The sequence below is a fragment of the Rhamphochromis longiceps genome, linkage group LG17 (genome assembly GCF_057381845.1).
Source record: "Rhamphochromis longiceps isolate RC_006_pf linkage group LG17, R_longiceps_female_GT1.1, whole genome shotgun sequence".
NCBI lineage: Eukaryota > Metazoa > Chordata > Actinopteri > Cichliformes > Cichlidae > Rhamphochromis > Rhamphochromis longiceps.
This window is the reverse complement of record NC_140573.1, coordinates 29,034,514-29,052,297: the sequence shown is the minus strand read 5'-3', so window position 1 is coordinate 29,052,297 and position 17,784 is coordinate 29,034,514. Positions and strand designations below refer to the sequence as shown.

Sequence of the window (17,784 nt, the reverse complement as noted above, 5' to 3'; positions counted from 1 at the left end):
AGATTGCATAATACTGGATAAATAGAGTTATGATAATCATATCAATAAGGTCATCAGAACGGCTTTTTGTCACACTCGACTTGCTGGACTATCCAAACCATCAATAGTACAACTTTGACAACAGCAGTCAAAGTCCTTACATGGAAATTTGAACATATTACCCCAGTGTTAAAGTCATTTCTCCTATTTCAACACATAATTACCTTTAAAATGATTCTATTAGTTCATAACGCTCTCAATAGTTTGGCTCACTATTACATCTCCGACTGGTTCAGTGTCTATAACCCAATTAGACCTCTCAGGTCACCAGGTGCAAATCTTGTGACTATTAGATCCAAGTGTGCTGAGTGTTTCAGTTACTGTGGTCCTTTTCTTTGGAATACATTCTCTGCAGACGTCAGGTCAGTCACAACTGTGTCTTCATTCAGAAAGAAACTTTCTTTTTGGGAAAGTCTTTCTGTTCTCACAGGTTTAAGCTACATCCACGCTGGGAACCATTTGCTCATTGCATATCGCATTAAAGCTGACAGTTCGTTGCTTGCAGATATTCCACGCTCCAGCTGCCTAGGTGACCATCTAATGTATTTATGTATTTACTACCAGGTCACGTATCAATCAACAGTAATCTTTACTCTCACTGGTAGTTGCTTCAGTTGCCCGCCTGGAAGTTGAGAAAACTTTATCTCAGGTCCGATGCAAGTTTATAAGAACTGACTCGTTTTTGGAACCAGCACCAAGTGGTCACTCAAGGAACTTCAGCCTTTAGGTACTTAGGCAATAGGCAATAGTAGTAGTTACAGTCTACAAATAAGGACATGAGTGGTATCAGTCTACTCGTGCCTATTCTCCAGGAGAGTGAAAAAGTATGTTTTCTAAAATGAAAATAAAAATGTATTAAAAAGTTTGAACAGCTCATGATTAAAATGTTACAGATACATGATTAGCCACTTAGCTTACTCCTTTTTGAATATGGTAAATTCTTAAGATTGTTTACAATTAGAGTAAGTTAGCCAATCATGACTGTAAATAACCTGGAATGTAATTTAACTGATTGTTTGTCACTCTGTTCATCTTTCAATATTTATGAACAGAGCAAATATCTTACATAGTACAGTATATGTTATTGCATTCATTCAACCAATAATTGGATGCATAATTATTAAGTACAGGATCAATGCATTGATCCAATGCACTGAGAAGTGGGATGCCTTTTAGGCAACAGTGTCCAAAAGACACTTTAAGTGGTTGTGCATTCTAAATGAGCCACTGATAACCTATTTAAGCACGAGAACCTTCTTGCAAGCCATTAAATTTTTATGTATCCACTCAGCAATTCAACTATGAACACTATCCATGCCCGATATATTTACATAGTGTCAGGCAATGTTTTCAAAAGTCAAAAAGAAGAGATTTTCGAGACTGTGATCAATAATTGCTCCTCAGTTTCTGTCCTCAGAAGTCATCCACCAGATATCAGTGACAGGCCAAGGCTCATTATGTAGCTTTAAGAGGGAAATAACACAGTCTTGTAACATAAATACCACTGCAATGCTTCAATAGGAATACTAGATGAAGATGTCTCATTCAGTTTTACGCCTGTGTGCATGAGTGTGTGCGTGCGCGCGCGCGAGTGTGTCTGTGTGCATGCACCTGTGGATTGATAATGAATGTGTTTTTCCCCTGCTGAGGCTCTACTCAGATCAAAGTCTAGCAGGGTCTCTGAACTGCTCCCGGATGAAACACACAGACAAAGACACACACACTTCGAATATGTCTCCTGCCTGGACAGCTTCCCTTGCTTTGCCTCTTTTGTTGGAAGCCCGATAGCTGCGGGTGTGAGGGACAGTTGGACTGAAAGCCAGGTGAGAGAAGGAAGTATTACCACGTCACAAGCTAACCATCGCCAAGGCCACCACTTTTCCATGACAACAGGGATTTTATCACTATGGTAACACAAACGAGGTTCTAGGAAATGACACCAAGGAAACGAAGGTCAGAAATAAATATCTCATAATACAGAAATACTTAAATTAAATATTGAAAATTAAATATTACATTGTGCCGACATAAACGTACAAAAATTATTTTTTAATAAAAAGGGGGATTTACTGTAGGACTTGGTATTTCAAGCAAAAATAATATTCAGTGTTGACTTAGAACTATTCACTCACCCACTTCTAATCTCCAGTGGTGGTGCATATTTCTGGTACATCTGTCATGCTAGCTTTACCTGGTGACGTTTGAGCGGAGCCTCATTTTTCTTTATTTCTCAGAACATTTTGACAGCTGTAATAGTCTTCCACTTTTGACTTTTCTCCTGTTTGCTAACTACCATCAAACCTTAAAGTGCCATTTTTACATTATAGCCACCTTATACATACACACATAAAACCAGGAGTAGAAATCGTCGCATGAACGACTTGATTTTTTATAATTTAAGGAATATTCAAAAATATTCCCTAATTTACACAGAGACATACATGGTAATGGAAAGTCCATGATGTTAAAAATGTGTCAAACTCATAAATATGCAGTCACAATTTTTTAAAAAGGGGCACATGAATAGTAAACATGCTTGCATCAATTTTTTTTATTTTGTGAGCTTAAATAAATGCAGTGAAATGTGCACGTGTGCAGATTTAAGACTCAGATGCACTGATTACGGGACTCTTATATGAACACCTCATTCATTACTCCGAATATTCCTTTTGGAGAAGAAACTTTGAAACTCAGCGGGGGAGAGCATCTAATGATGAAACAGTGTTTCATCTGGTGTGACAGTAAAAGCGACTCCCCACTGGACTAACAGAGAATTTTTTGCTGATGTCTCAGAGCCTAGTTTTTAAGATAGCCAGCAAGCTTGCATCCTGATTTGCATCAAAGCTGAACAGATGTGCGATTCATCTGCTATATTGTTACCCTAAAATCTTGCTTTTTAAAGGCCAGACTAAAAAGAATATATTTAACATGATTTATTCAGTAGTAATAGTTTAATCTCTAACATTAATCTGTTCGTTACATCCCCACAAGCATTTAAAATGGTGAATATATCAGGCTAAATACATTCATTTTCACTGGCTTGCCATGATTAGTGGAGTTCTCTGCAAAAGCAAAGAAGATTTTTGGTGAATATTTAATAGTAAGTTTAAAAAAATGTTAACAACTGCAAAGCATTGATGCATTTAGCTTTAAGGGAAAAGACAGAGGAAAGTCTGAAGTTTGTAGTCTCCAGATCACCTGGCTGATTGGTTGCTCACATGCTTTCATCTGACTAAATTCTCACTGTTTGGAAAATTACCGGTGTTTCTTTGATGAGGAGAAAATCACGAGTCCTCTGGGAATCCATTATAATCCATTATTTTTGCCAGTGAGAGGAACACGCTGCTTGTGGAAAATGGGAGTTTTGAAAATGTTGCATTTTCATAACCGTGAACCTGCATTACCCGACAGGTCTAACTAACCGCTGAGCATTCGGTGTCAGAGCCAACCTGCAGTAATTGATGCTGTGTAAAAGTAGCTGGTGTGGCTGTATTCGTCAAAACAAAGTCTAGGGCAGATTATGCAAACACAGTTTAAGAAGTTAAAATGGCATATAATCTAAAAACATCATGCTAATGTGTCTGTGTTGGGATGTGCTGATAACTTTGAATGCAAACAAACCCAAACTGGCATCTTTTAATATGTTTGCACTAATAATATGACTATCCTTTCAGCAATAGCTTGAGTGGCTCCAGCATCTGCAAGTAGTAGCAAATAGAGATATTATTCATTTATTTTGATGAATGAAGTCAGCATTGCCTAACTGAAAGATAAAGTGTTCTCCTGCTGTTGCTAAACTGTCTGCCTGCCTAGTGTAGCCTGGATCATGATCTCTAATTCATCTCAGTCAGAAATGATCCAGCTTTCATGGTGCACTCTGTACACCTTCCAGCTGTTCTCAGACATGTTCTTAGCCTCTAAGGTGCTTGCCACTTGGTTATGGCCACCAGAATAGAATGAGTAGAAATATGATTTCAATTTCCTGGGACCCAGGACAAAGAGATTAGGGTTTTATTTGGTTCCTATGCAGTCAGAGTTTAAGCATCACTTACACCAAGGCAACAGTGACAACATGTAAAAGGAAAACATGAGGAAAAAAAAAAAGGTGGGCTTAGCTATGTTATAATGAGCAACCCAAGTGCAAGAAAAATGATGCACCACATGGCGAAACATACAAGCAGTCATTATATTCACTTTCAGATAAAATATGTGCGTTATGCATTATTAGAGTAGATATTTAGTAAGAGAGGAGGTCACCAAGACACCAGCTGGCTTATACACATGAGAAATGTGGCATTTTAAATATTCTGAACAGATTTTACATTCCCTTTCATTTTAGCTCAAACCACATTTCACTCCCTCTCTACAGATGCTTCACTGAGAATAGACCCCTCTGATGATAAAACACCACTAATCCAAAAATAAAGAATAATTCAGGCAACATGTTAGTGAATATCCAAAAAACCCACATTATTCACAACCATGTTATTTTTCATCAAACTGATATGACAGATTTTTTGGTCAGGCAGCAAAGAATGAATAAATCTCTTTAATTATTTTTCTTAATTGACCAAATGATAAATTAGTTAGGAAAGACACTCATAGAACAATAAATAATTAAAACAGCCCTTTAGATGCCACCTTAAACTTGTACACTTCCCCTTTAATTCCAAAGTTACTCAGTCTTAATTTGCATCTATTAAAACAGGAAGAAGTGTTTTAGTAGCTTTGATTGCTGCCATTACATTAATGCAAAGGGTTATATAAATAGCACAGCATTACTCCTTAGAGAAGATATCTGTGTTGCTTCCCCCTCCTTCCCCTCGGGGAAGTGAGATGTCATTACATTCCAGGTAAAAGACTTGTTCTCACTTGAGGCTCAGGCCTTCAATAATGATCATCTTGTTTTGTAACTGGAAAACTGAAGGTAAAGGGCATTTAATGCTTCTTACCTGTGAGCTGACAGTCGTCGTTGGAACCTGCAGAGTCCTCCTGGTTGGGGCTGAGCGGAGGGCTGGCGGGGGGACTGGTGCTGAAGCTGGCGTAGCCGAGGGAAGAGCTCACCTCGCTGGGCTCACAGCTGTGGTTGACCGGCCTTTGGACATCCAAGGATGAAGACAGAGAGGTGCGCTGTTTGGGCTGGGAGAAGAGAAGACGAAGGGTTTGAGAGTCCAAAACTTTTTTGTTTGAGTGTTTAGTTTTGTTTGGGTTGCTTGAAAAAAGGTTTGCCAGACAGATTTTTTTTTGCTTCCCGTCTGAATAAAAAACTTAAAATTAACTCTCAGTATGGTTTTGTATGTTGCGATTTCAGTTTCACATTTTCCTAGTAGCAGGGTACTTATTTGTATATCTTTTGATTACTGTGTTATTATGACCTGTTTCTGTTAGATTTATATTGTTGGATTGTCATTTATGCTTAGAAATATCTACTCATATATGCTTAGAGTTTTATAATCAATGTCATGTTGGTAGAGGGTTGATCCTTAATAGTCTGCAAAGACTTTGTGTGCATTCCAGAGTGTTCTGGCATTCACACCCACATCCTGGGAGCATGGGAGAGGTCGTACCTTCGCTTATTGTTTTGTGGTATGATAGACTAAAACAGATATAGATATGTTTAAGTGCCTTTTGTTTAGATGAACTGCTGGGCTTCCAGACCAGCAGGTTTAGGGAAGTTGTTTATAGGGTCACACTCTGACCACACACACACACACACACACACACAGCAGTGTTACGAGGGAGCGGACGAGAGCAACTGGGGTCAAGTGGAAGGAACGTCACTTGGCTCGGGCCTCCCTCGTATACGAGAAATATAAAGAGCTCTGCTTGGTGTTCAATGCTTTTTGCTGTGTAACTGAACTGTCCTGAACATTCCAGCGAATAGGTTTATGCTACAAACTTATCAGTTTCCTGTTTATGAATGAGGTTTTTTAGGTTTTTACTAAGTCAGATCCTACATTACATTATGTTGTGTTGCAGCTTTATGTTGTTCATGACCAGATCGCCACTAAAAGGGAACCATTGCAAGAATTGCAATTGCAAGAATTTACAGCTTTAGAGAAACACAGTTCTCTCTGAACAAACAGCCCCTTTTTGATTTATACCAAAAATAAAATGCAGTTGCCTGCAGCTCAATAAATGTTCCCACTCATCATGAGATGTAAGAAGAGTTCTGTTTTTCATCACTCGTTTTACCACAGGGACCAGCTAATAACTTTAATTACCAATAAAGCAATTTTCCTTATTTTTGTTTTGATCCTCTCGCCCTTTATTTTCATTTTCCTTTTTATACGAAAGATCCACTTCTGTTGCTGAAGATCTTGTGCTTTCTCATAGTCAAAAGCAAATCCCTTTATTATTTTATTTTATTATTTTCTGGATGAGTTTATGGGTGGTGCAATCACTGCTAGGAAAAGGAGAAATGGATGCAGCAGTTTATTGAAACATGTGGAAACATACATGAAAATACACCATATGAGGCAAAAACACAAAGGCATTGTTTTAAGTCAAGGCATGTATTCCTATTGTTTCAAAAAAAAATGTGTATAACATAAGATATGGACATCTGTTTTTTCCTCACGTAAAACTGGGATGCAAGATAGCAGATGACAGAGGTAGAACAGGAAAAAGAAGCGAGCCAAAATGGCTGCTTAGAAGACGCAAATGTGAGTGATAAAGTGAGACAGGGGACAAATGAAACTGTAGACTGGCATCTGGTAAACACATCTTACATAATGAGGCATTTGCAGCTCTCAACAACCTGCTGCTAAGCTTCACAAACAACTCAGGCAGTCAAAACCCTGCTGGTGCATGTATATGCAATCACAACTCAAAGGATGTATGCTAAGGGAATCAATAGAGTGAACTCTGAACGCAAAATATCATCCTGAAATATTGAGAGACAGACACACACACGCACAACAGAACAACCTTCGTAAGACCTTCACGGTCTATTTTGTGACTCAAGGTATGAAAACGAAACCTTGAGAGATGGGAAAAGAATATAAAAGGAAATGAAAGCAGGAGGAGGAGAGGACGCTCTTTTCTATGCATGACGCATTCAAATTGGGCTTTGAGATATTCGCCGAACTAAACTGGGATGAAAAACACAAAAGCAGAACAAGAACAGGGGAAAAGGCTGAGTGAAGACACGCCGACTGAAAAGAAAAGCAATTAAGAAATAAAAAGGAAGAAACAAAAGAAACAATGAGTAGAGGTAAACATTTGAAACAGGATAGGGAGGATCAGGCCAAAAAGCAAGCGATCACTGACGAAAGTAAGAGGTACGAGATTGAAATACAGAACAAAAGAATGGAAAATAGGAAGAGAAGACAATGTACAAAAAAAAGGAAGGACAGTGAAAGAATGATTAATTTAACATAAATTTGAAAGCCTGGATATCTTTCTCTATTCTGGGAAATAAGTGCTGTTGGGTGAGAATACTAACGCTAACCCAAACTCTCATGTCTGTGCAGTATTTATGAAGCTGCAGCCTTTAAGCTAGCTTAGGGGAAAATCTGACAGTTTTTTTCTGCTTGTTTGCATCGATTAGACAAGGTACGCCATGCTGAGTGAGCTTTAAGGGTGCAGGTAGGCTGGGGTAGAGCTGTTTATTCCATTTCTTTAGTAAATTACAATCATTTCCAACTAACTTTACCAATAAAAGAAAGAAATCCACCCCAAAGTACACCGCTACTGAACTTGAAGATCAATTTGGTGCAGTGTGTTTGGTCTTTTAAGTTGAAGAATGAAGAAGAATTTTTGCACACACAGAGAGAAAATGACATCCAGCTAAGAGTGAACACTTCAGGATACACCACTGCTCAAGTCCAAGCTAAAAGAACCAAATATGGCACAGAGTTCATTTTTTTTTTTTTTTTTTGTGGAAAGTCAGTCACCAGGGAGTTACACGGTAGCAGCAGCAGAAACCAACAGAGTCTAAGGATGTTTAAAGGACCAATGCATCAACCAGACAAGATCACAACAACCCAGAAAGGGTACAGGGAGTAAAGACGGTGATGTATGAGCCCAACAGGGAAACACACTGACTGGGCAAGGGGAGGGACATTACAAGAACTAGCTGTCAAAGCCACGTATTCTCTTCATTAGTCTTTCCATTTGTCTTTGGTCGTGTAACAGAAGCAATTCTACACAAACCGACAACTTAGGCGTTGTTATCAGGTCTCTGCGATCTAAAGCGTACATAATCTGTGGAAAATAAAGACACTGCTACAAGCCATGTGTGACATGACTCAAAACGTGTTACTGGAAGCTTAACAACAGAACACCGAGGGCTCAAAATGAGATTAAGCAATCGTGAACACAGAATGAGTGAACTCCTTCAAATGTGACACCGTGGTATTTTAAAGTGGCAATCTGAGCCTTTGTGTGTCTCCGTCTTCAGGGAGTTTAATGGGTACATCAACTGCTCCTAAAGCATCCCTCTCTTACTGTACTTATCGGCAGCTCATCTATGTGCATTTGTCTTCCTCTTCTTTCAAACTATTAAATGTGTCTGTTCTCTAGACTTGTGCTTGTTAAGAGCCTGCACACGCACACTCATTAACGCATATAAGAAAAAAAACATGCACATGTGCCATAGCTCTGGCTGAGGCTTAGCGTTAACAATGCAAACAGGCAGCGGGCTAATGAACATGTCGTGCCCGATTGGAAGGGGATTAATGAGCATAGACACACGGGAACACACACACACACACACACACACACACACACACACACACACACACACACACACACACACACACCATGCATGACTAAACATTAGAAGAAACCATTTTCCTTCCTTTAACAACATAGCAAAGGGGGGGAAAGGTCATTTAACAAACTACGTGTGTTGAAATCTTAATAATTGACACTTTTGCAACCCAGCATTTGTGCGGTAATTAATCAATAACATGAGAATCTGATCTCATGATTAGAAGGTAGAAATATCACCACTTCTGATGAATGAAACTCCCCACAGAAATATTTACTATGCTTCTGAGGGAAGCAATGCAAAAAAACCAAACATAATATATGTCAAATACACCAAAGAATGAGGCTTATTTGTCTCTAAATGTTGCTTTTGTTAGTGTAACGTGAGCAGTAGACTCAAAGTTAATTATGGTTAGATTTTAATTGATATTTTCAGTTGCTACAGCAGCTCGTCCTCTGTTAACATTAGCTTAGAGGTAATGATCCCAAATGCGGAGCATTGCAAATAGCATATGTCTGTCTTTTATTTCAGCTGCCACACACGTCCACAGAAAGATGTGAGCGTACAAACAAGAAGGCAAAATGTTCAAAAGAGCCGAGCTGACGATGCTTCTGCTTCCAGAGGGCAGTGAAGAACAAGAGAATAGAAAAGATAAAGGAGTAAACATCTAAAACCTCCTTTTCCCCCCAATTCCAAAACAAACTCTTAACTGCAACTCTTACAAGTAGCATTCCGCTGCTCATCTCTGGATTTTGTACACTTTCTTTTGATGCATGCTGTTTTTGCCCCACTCAGCTATATGGCTCTGTTTTCTTGTGTGTTTCTTGTAATGATCAAACTTCTTTTTCATTATTTGCCTTAAGAAATATGTCATATGTCAGCCAATACCTTTTGATTAGCCACAAAGCAAGAAAGCATGAGATTAGCCTTGTCTCATGCTTTCTTGCTTTGTGGTAGATCTTTGTTCTGTCTTCACTGAGATATTTGAATGATAATCAATAAAAAATAAAATAAAATAAAATCATGTACTGAATTTAAAAAGCTGCATTCAGTGCATGACATATTTCTTTTTTTTTTTCTTTTTTTTTTTTTCTTTTTTTTTTTTGGCCTGTCCCGTTTGGCTCTTTTGCCCTCAGAATTGTTGTCTAAAGGCAAAGAAAGATGCCCAACGGATTTACTTTACCAAACTGACCATCCCAGCCTTGCCGTAATGGTCCATTTGATTCACCTTTTATTGTTTATTTTATTTTCACTTACTGAATACGGGACAGACTTGACTGGGGGAAAGAAGGGGAGAAAGAAAGAGGGAAAGAGAAACAGCTGAGAAGAGGGACGGGGGAGAAGGGCAAAAGACAAAAACCAACAGAACGGGCAGAGAAAAAAAAAATGCATATATCAATCACCTGGATCACCTGCTGAGAAAGAAAAAAGAAAACAAGCAGAAGAGAACAAGAGTAATAGAATAAACAACATCACAATGATATATGGGAATATGACAGTAAATACTAAATGTTAAACATTATTGTGCAGCACATAAGATCAACAGAACACAGTGTGCTTTGAGGTAGGAGCCAAAAAGGGTGTAGTTTGTGGGTGTGATCACCCGTGTGTACACCTGTGAGCATGGACGCGCTTGTTTTTTGTTTTTTTAAAAGGTTCCTTCATGTAATAATCTGCTAGAGGGTGTGGGGGGGCCACAGCCCCGTCCTCCAGGGCGTGAAGCAGGTGTGGAGGAGATCAAAACTCCAGACATCCAGAGGCCCCCAGAACACAAGAGACCAAGGAAGACCAACAGAGGGGCAGCTGCGCCACTGTCCCGGAAAGAGCTGAGGAGAGTCCCAGATGAGGGCTCACTCAGCAGCCGCGGAGCAGAAGCCAGGGGGAGTTGCAGTGACGCGCCCGTGAGCTCCGCCGGCAGCCAGCTGCGCCTGAGTGACCGAGCCCCAGGCCGAGAGGCCGGGGGCACCCCACCTCCGAAGTGGCCCGAGCGAGCCCCAGGCTCCAGGCCCCGATAAGCGGCCGCCAAGGAGTGAGCCGGTGTGTACCTGGACGCCCATCCCCGGACACAAAGAACCACCAACGCACCGATGTCTGAGGGGGTCCGCCACTGGCAGGGGAAGTGGTGGTAGGGGGAGACATATTTCAGCAACGTATACAATTTGAAGGTGACACAATTGCTGGTGCCAGACAAGGCAGTCTGAGTATTTTAGAAACTGCTGATTTCCCATAAAGCTATTTCTAGGGTTTACATAAAATGCATACCTTTACAACCAAACTATGCAAAAGGGCATCTCTGAATCCTCAATATGTTGAACCTTGAAGCAGATGGGCTACAGCAGCAGAAGACCACACTGGGTGACACACCTTTGGTTCAGCTGAGCATTGTTTAAACAATGCAGCCTACCCGAATACTATTCCCAACCATACCCATCCGTTTACGACCAATTGACCAATCTGCTGATGGCAGATAGCATGACAACGCATGCTCATTCAGTTAATTGCTCTACTTTTATTCCTCCATTAAAATACTGTAGATGTTCTCTGAAAAAGTAACACCATGCTAAAGATCTTTTTGTGAAGGGATTGTTCCTTTCTTCCTCTGTGACTCATAAATGTGGACGTAGGAGCACTTACATCTAATATACAAAATCTTTTTCAACATTTGAACTAATTACATGCTCTACGTACTATCTATTTATCTATCTGCTAAACATACTGCTCACCTGGTTGTTAAACATTTTAGTTTGTGGTTTTTAAAATGGGCAAATGTGGATTAAAGGTTTAGTCTATTTTAAAATTAAACCTAATAGCTAATGAAGAAAGTTTTAAATTTCAGGTGATGGCAGGTCCAATTTTCCAATCAATGATTTCCATGTGGAATAAAATATTATTGGAATCTGGCTCTCCTACTCTTTTATCCCGGACCTGTATCCAGTTGAGGTATTATGTGCAGACTATTAACCTTTTAAGGTTATGGTTAGGTCTTAGCATAAACCTAACCATAACCTAATTGTTACCCTCACACTAAAACCACTTTTTGAGCCTCAAAAATGCCTTCAAATTCATGGGGATGGGCATTTTGTCCCCACAAGTATAGTAAACTTCCAATTTTTGGTCCCCACAAAGATATGTAAACATGATACACACACACAAAATAATCTTCCTAGAATTGTAAGTGTCCTCCCCACCATTCTCTGCTATCGCTTGCCATCCCTTGTGTTTATTTGCTCTATCCCTCAGTCAGATGAAACAGTCTTTTATTTTGTTCCATCATCTAAGATTGTGAGGAATCCAGGAAGTAATTTACCTTCTGTTTGTTACCAAGCACTGAACTTGTTTTCCCACCAAATCTATTGTGACAGATGATTTAAATGTGATGCAGAGGCCAGCAGAGACTAGCAGTCCTCTTGGCTCATAACCAATGATATGTATGAAATGCATCATTTATTGAAAGCATCCAAATCCCGGTTACAAATCCTTTTAATACAGGCAGAAAACGGCAGGGAAAAGCTGAGATGTGCAACTCCCACTTGAGAGATTTTAGTATTAGCTTGAGTCACTTCTATTAGCAGTGCATGACCCAAGTCTGTCCTCTGGGGCCACCGGCTGGGAAAGAAAATCTCTTTAGCCACAAACACAGAAAGGTCTCCTACTTGTTGCAATAACTTGAAAATGTCCAGGTGGAGTAAGGAAGGGTTGAGAAAAATGAACTGAACAGTATAAACCGAGGGCCCCATTCTCTCCATTTTCTCTCGTCTTTTGTTACACAAACACACGACAATGTGGGCCATATGAAGAGCTGGCACAAACACTTAGATGTATTTATGGAAATATAAAGCAAGTGTTTACTGTAATTACAGACAAATCCGAGCAAACTTCCTGTGAGATTAACTAACAGGAGCAACACTGTTACAGCAGCCGGCAAGTGGCACAAGCAACAACCTCAGCATCTAACTGACTGATGGGAGTGAAAGGATGAATGAGCTCTAAACGCCAATGCGATTCGTAATCAGTCTGTGAGGTGTTGAGTGAAGATTCTAGAGGTTTGTTTTAGTCAAGAAAATGTGATAATTCTAGAAGTTCAAAATAAATCAATAAATATATAGAGAAATAGAGAGAGCATTTAGATCCCACCAGCACAAACGGTGACAACAATTCACAAGCATGTGTTGACTTTGTACAGAATACAAGGTCAGTGTCAGAGCATATATAATGGATGAGCATTCAACTTTGACAGGGGCATTTGGATAAAGTAACTTTGCTATTACACATTTTATTAAAAAAAAACAAAAAACAGGAATACATTTATGCCCACAAATCAGAGACTGTAAACTAAAATACACGGCACGTTCTGTTATTTTAAATTTACATAAATTTCCATTTAAAGCTGAGTGAATCCCATGAGACTGATACACCTATACACTGGGCCTACAGCCAATAATCAGTTGACATACATTTCAAGTCTTTGGATGTCACAGTCTTAGACCGTGGGAGGAAGCGGAAGTCCACGCATGGACAGAGAAAACATGCAAACTTTACAGCTGGGAAGTGGATTAGAACCTAGGACCTTCTTGCTGTGAGTCAACAGCGATAACCACTGTTTTGCTACTTTAAACCAAAATCATTAACCTGTCTGCTTGATTACAACCTTACACACATAGCACACTCACAGAAACCAACTCAGAAAATGCAGATATATCTGTGTTAGATTACAGATGCAAAGCGGTTAAATGAATTTACCACATACTGGGAAAGTTGCATATATATGACTGTGAGTGCAGAGTGCCCTCAGCACAGTTCCATTTGTTTTGCAAAGTTCAAGTAGGGTCATCAAGACTAGCTGCATAAGCTGATGAATGACCTCTCCTCAGTTCCAAAGAGACATCAAGGATATTTTGCAGAGTCTGACCTGCACAGGCTCATTGGTGACTGCATCAGAAACACCAACTGAATAATTAACCTCAGTTTGAGCTGGAATAACTTACCAGCAATGTGCATTTTTATGTTTTTCATTAGCGAACAGTAAACTTTAATTTAACTAATACTTTAGTTATATCAGCAGAATTCAGCTGAGAGGGCGCAGTGATCTTTTTAGATGGGCCTTTCCATAAAGCTGACGGTGACTACACCAAAGAGCTTCCTTGTCAGTTCCAACTGCTACTTTTTCTTTGTTGAAATTCAAGTGTGATGGCTGAAGTGGAATTATTAAAGCTGTTGAGCAACAAAAATGATCCTTGCAAATATAAGTTAATACCTACAGTAAAACCTGAGGTATCAGCAAAAGTAATGTAAATCTAACGTACACACTGAGAAAAAAAATACACATGTCAGATGTTGTTTATATGTTGGGTCCTTTTATCTTGTTGGTAGGTGGTTGCTAGGCAATGTGATGGGCGTCATATGATGTGGATATGAACTTTTTTAGGATATAAATGAGGTCTTAATGTTGTGACATTAAAATGTGTTTTTTTATATGTGTTATATGTGCATAAATGGCATAAATGGGTGTTACACATTATCAAGGTGGTTCTTAGACAACACAATGACATCACAAGATCTTATTATAGATCTCCTGATGGTCTTTTTCAGTATGACGCTGATTAAAGATGTATACCTAGGCGTGCAAACAACACTTTAAAAATGGATGTCATGCTACTTTGTTGGCAGAGACCAGAGAGACCACCACCACCACCAAAAAAAAAAGACAAAAAACACACTGCATAAAACTTTCTGCCTTGTTTACAAGCCACAAGCTAGCAGAAAGCCTACAATTATGCATGGGAGTTGTAAAGCTAGGTGTTGATTCACAGTGGGGCTGATAATACTACTAAATCTTTTACACATCTTAGAAGAGTGATTAAATTTGAGGCTAAAATCAACAAAAGCCTTTAAGACAATCTCTTTACTGGATAGATTGGTTGGTTTATCATCTGCTATCACAATAATGTCTGAGAACTTTACCTCCATTTGTCCTGAAGAACAACAAGTTTTCAGTGTTTTTAACCTTTTCACATTTCCAATGAGATCTGTCCCGAAATGGCAGTTTATAAGTGTGTCTTTGGTGCTAACAGAGGCAGGCAGTCTTTTCTGTGACGGTCCTGTTTGTTTACTGTAATTATGCTGTCATCTTAAAATTACTCTGCACTGATGTTGAAATTACACATATCAACTTGCTCCGGACTGGTCAAAACAATCCACTATCCACCACCAAAATCAACACCCTTTCCCCCCACTGAGTTACAATAAGGATCTTTAGGTCCCTTGCTCAAGAGCACTTTAACTACAATAATTTGGAAATATGGGACTGTACAGTAAGTCATGGGGTTTCCACACAGGCACATCATTCACATGTCAGGCTGACATCCTTCTGAATACTCTGGTGATGTTTTCAGAGTGACAGCGGTGTCATACTTGGCGCCTTTATTATGGACTTTGTGTGCGTCTGTGCATCCTCTCGGCCTCTGTAAGGGGAAAAGTATTATCTCCATGTTTCAGCATCAGAAAGCAGTTGGCTCGCTTTATCTACTCTCTGAGTGTGTTTGACTGTCTTCATGTGGCCAGGGTAGCTATCAGCTCAATCAAGGAAGTGTTGAAGTGTGACAGATCCAGGGTAGGTAGATCTGAATGTGTGCAATGCATACTGTATTTCCACATATTCTTCTGTGTGTGGGTGGGTGTGAATGGGTGTATAAGAGAGAGATCCCAGTATTGCAGACATTTGCATTAGGTAAGCAAAAGAAAAATTAGAGCCTGAGCTTTAGTAATGGGCAACACACACACACACACACACACACACACACACACACACACACACACACACACACACACACACACACACACACACACACACACTTTTAATTTCATACTGCTTCTAAGGACTTTTAACAAACAGGTCCCCTGTCCCCATAGAGGGGTCTATGACAAAAGTATACACTTTGAGTCACTGCAGCAGAACTGGAGAGGTTTTTGTCTTGGGGGATGGCACACTGCAAAAAGAGACCGTGGCAGCAAATCACTTGATCTTGCACCATTATGCAATTGTTACGTTGCCAGTTCGGCAGAAAATCTCACCATCAGGGTGAGATAAACTGCTTGTTTTCAGTAACTCTCACTGAGTACTCAGTTTATTAACTCTTCATGATGTCAATTATGCTCAGTTGGTTCTTGCCAGATTAAGACTTCTCTAGGAAGTCTATATCGTAATTTATGCCTTAACCTTCTGCGTTATTCAGTCGTTGGCTGTGTCATTCGGACATATAGCGACATTTCTCAGGAGGTGCATGTCAGTTCACGTGGAATGATCTGGTTTATGATTAAAAGGAATTTATGGCTGCATCTTAACTTATGAAATAGACTTCCCATAGAAGTCTAAATTAGGGGCCAAGAGTGTGCAAAGAAAACATCCTGCACACCAAAACATCAGAAATCAAAACTCAGACCAGGCAACATTTTTACTACCTTCTAGTGACCATTTTTTTAAGCCAACTGTAGCCTCAATTGCCTGTTTTTAGCTGACCGGACCAGGACCCGATCTGGTCTTCTGCTGCTGTTCTGCTTCAAGGTTCGATGTGTTCATGTGTTTTTTCCTTATTACTGTTGCCTTCCTACCAGCTCAAAGCACTCCAACCTCTGCCATCAATAAGGCATTTTTGCCCAGAGAACAGTCGCTCACTGGATATTTTCTCCTTTTGGGACCAGTCTCTAAACTCTAGAGATGCTTGTTTGGAGGAAAATCAGTTGATCGCCAGTTTCTGAGATACTCATATGAATCTAGCATCAATAACCATGCATCCTTCAAAGTCACTTAAAGCACTTTTTTTGCACATTCTAAAGCTCAGTTTGGGCTTCAGCAGGTTGCCTTAACCATGTCTGTCTGCCTAAATGAATCGAGTTGCTGCCATTTGAATGGCTGATTAGAATTTAATTTGCAATAATGAACAGCCGAACACCTGATAAAGTGGCCGGTAAGTGTTTATTAAAACACAATCTGATCAAACGAATAACACAGAGTTTTCATGTCTTTATCAAACACACTGAGTAGACACTGATGGTGCAGGTCAGAAAAAGTAAAAGGTTGTCTGTGCTTACAGTTTCCCCCAAAGCTGCTTGGAGTCAGGTGTCGCAATTAAGGAGATGAGACTGGAGGTGTTGGAGAGGTGCCTTTCTCAGCAAATAAAGGTGCCTAAAGTGTGGTTACTCACAAAATTTGCTCTTTTTGACAAAGAGTGGCCAGTGTGAGTCATATCTCAATAACATTCACAGGATTTTAGAAAAAAACATTTCAGAGATGCACACAACAGCGTATTACAAAAGACCTACACGTTCCTTAATCATCAAATCGTTCACAAAGAGAGCAAATTCACGAGTGCTGCAGTACTCCTCTGCTTAGAAGTAATTTTACTGCAAATATGTAACATACAAAGTATAGTCCTGCAAGAAGTTAAAAAAAAACCCTCAAATGTAGGAACAAAACTGCAATCTATGTTTCCAATTTAGAAAGAAAGAAAAAGCTGAATAAGAATACTGTTAGCACCACAGAGGAAACACCTGGTCTCAATAACAACAAACAAAAAAGTTAAGGTAAACTAAATTTTGAAGCATAAAGGCAAATCACACAAAACTACTATCACTGCTTTGAGGAAACATGGTGGAGGAAGCATCGTGATTTTGGGCTGCTTTCTACTTCAAGGTCTGGACGCCTTGCAAATACTAAGAGAAAAACTGAATTTCAAACTGTACCAGGGGAAAATATCAGTGCAGAAAAAGAAAAGAAAAGAAAATAAGATGCAATAAGCCACTGACCTGCATTTTTCAAATAAAAATAACTAAATGAGATCTTGGATTCAGATTCCTGACCTAAGCTTAACTGAGATGCTTACTGTTTTCATAATTAGCCAAAGGAAACATCTAATGGATGTTGTTGCTTATTCCAGCCTGCACAATGTGATTAATCAGTCTGAAAAGAGATGAAAAGCACCAGTGTTTGGTTGTTTTAACCTCACAAGTCAAATGACGATTAGACCACATAA

The 17,784-nt window shown here is 39.5% G+C and overlaps 1 protein-coding gene across 4 annotated transcripts in view; it reads right to left on the bottom strand.

Annotated features, from left to right (window-relative positions):
• The window catches only part of anks1b (ankyrin repeat and sterile alpha motif domain containing 1B), a 278,973-nt gene that overhangs the window by 90,295 nt on the left and 170,894 nt on the right, over positions 1 to 17,784 (bottom strand). For all 4 annotated transcript variants that reach the window (XM_085387689.1, XM_085387686.1, XM_085387687.1 and 1 more), the window contains one exon: positions 4,992 to 5,178. In XM_085387689.1, coding sequence (XP_085243815.1) covers positions 4,992 to 5,178 — 187 coding nt within the window. The remainder of the gene's footprint in view (positions 1 to 4,991; positions 5,179 to 17,784) is intronic.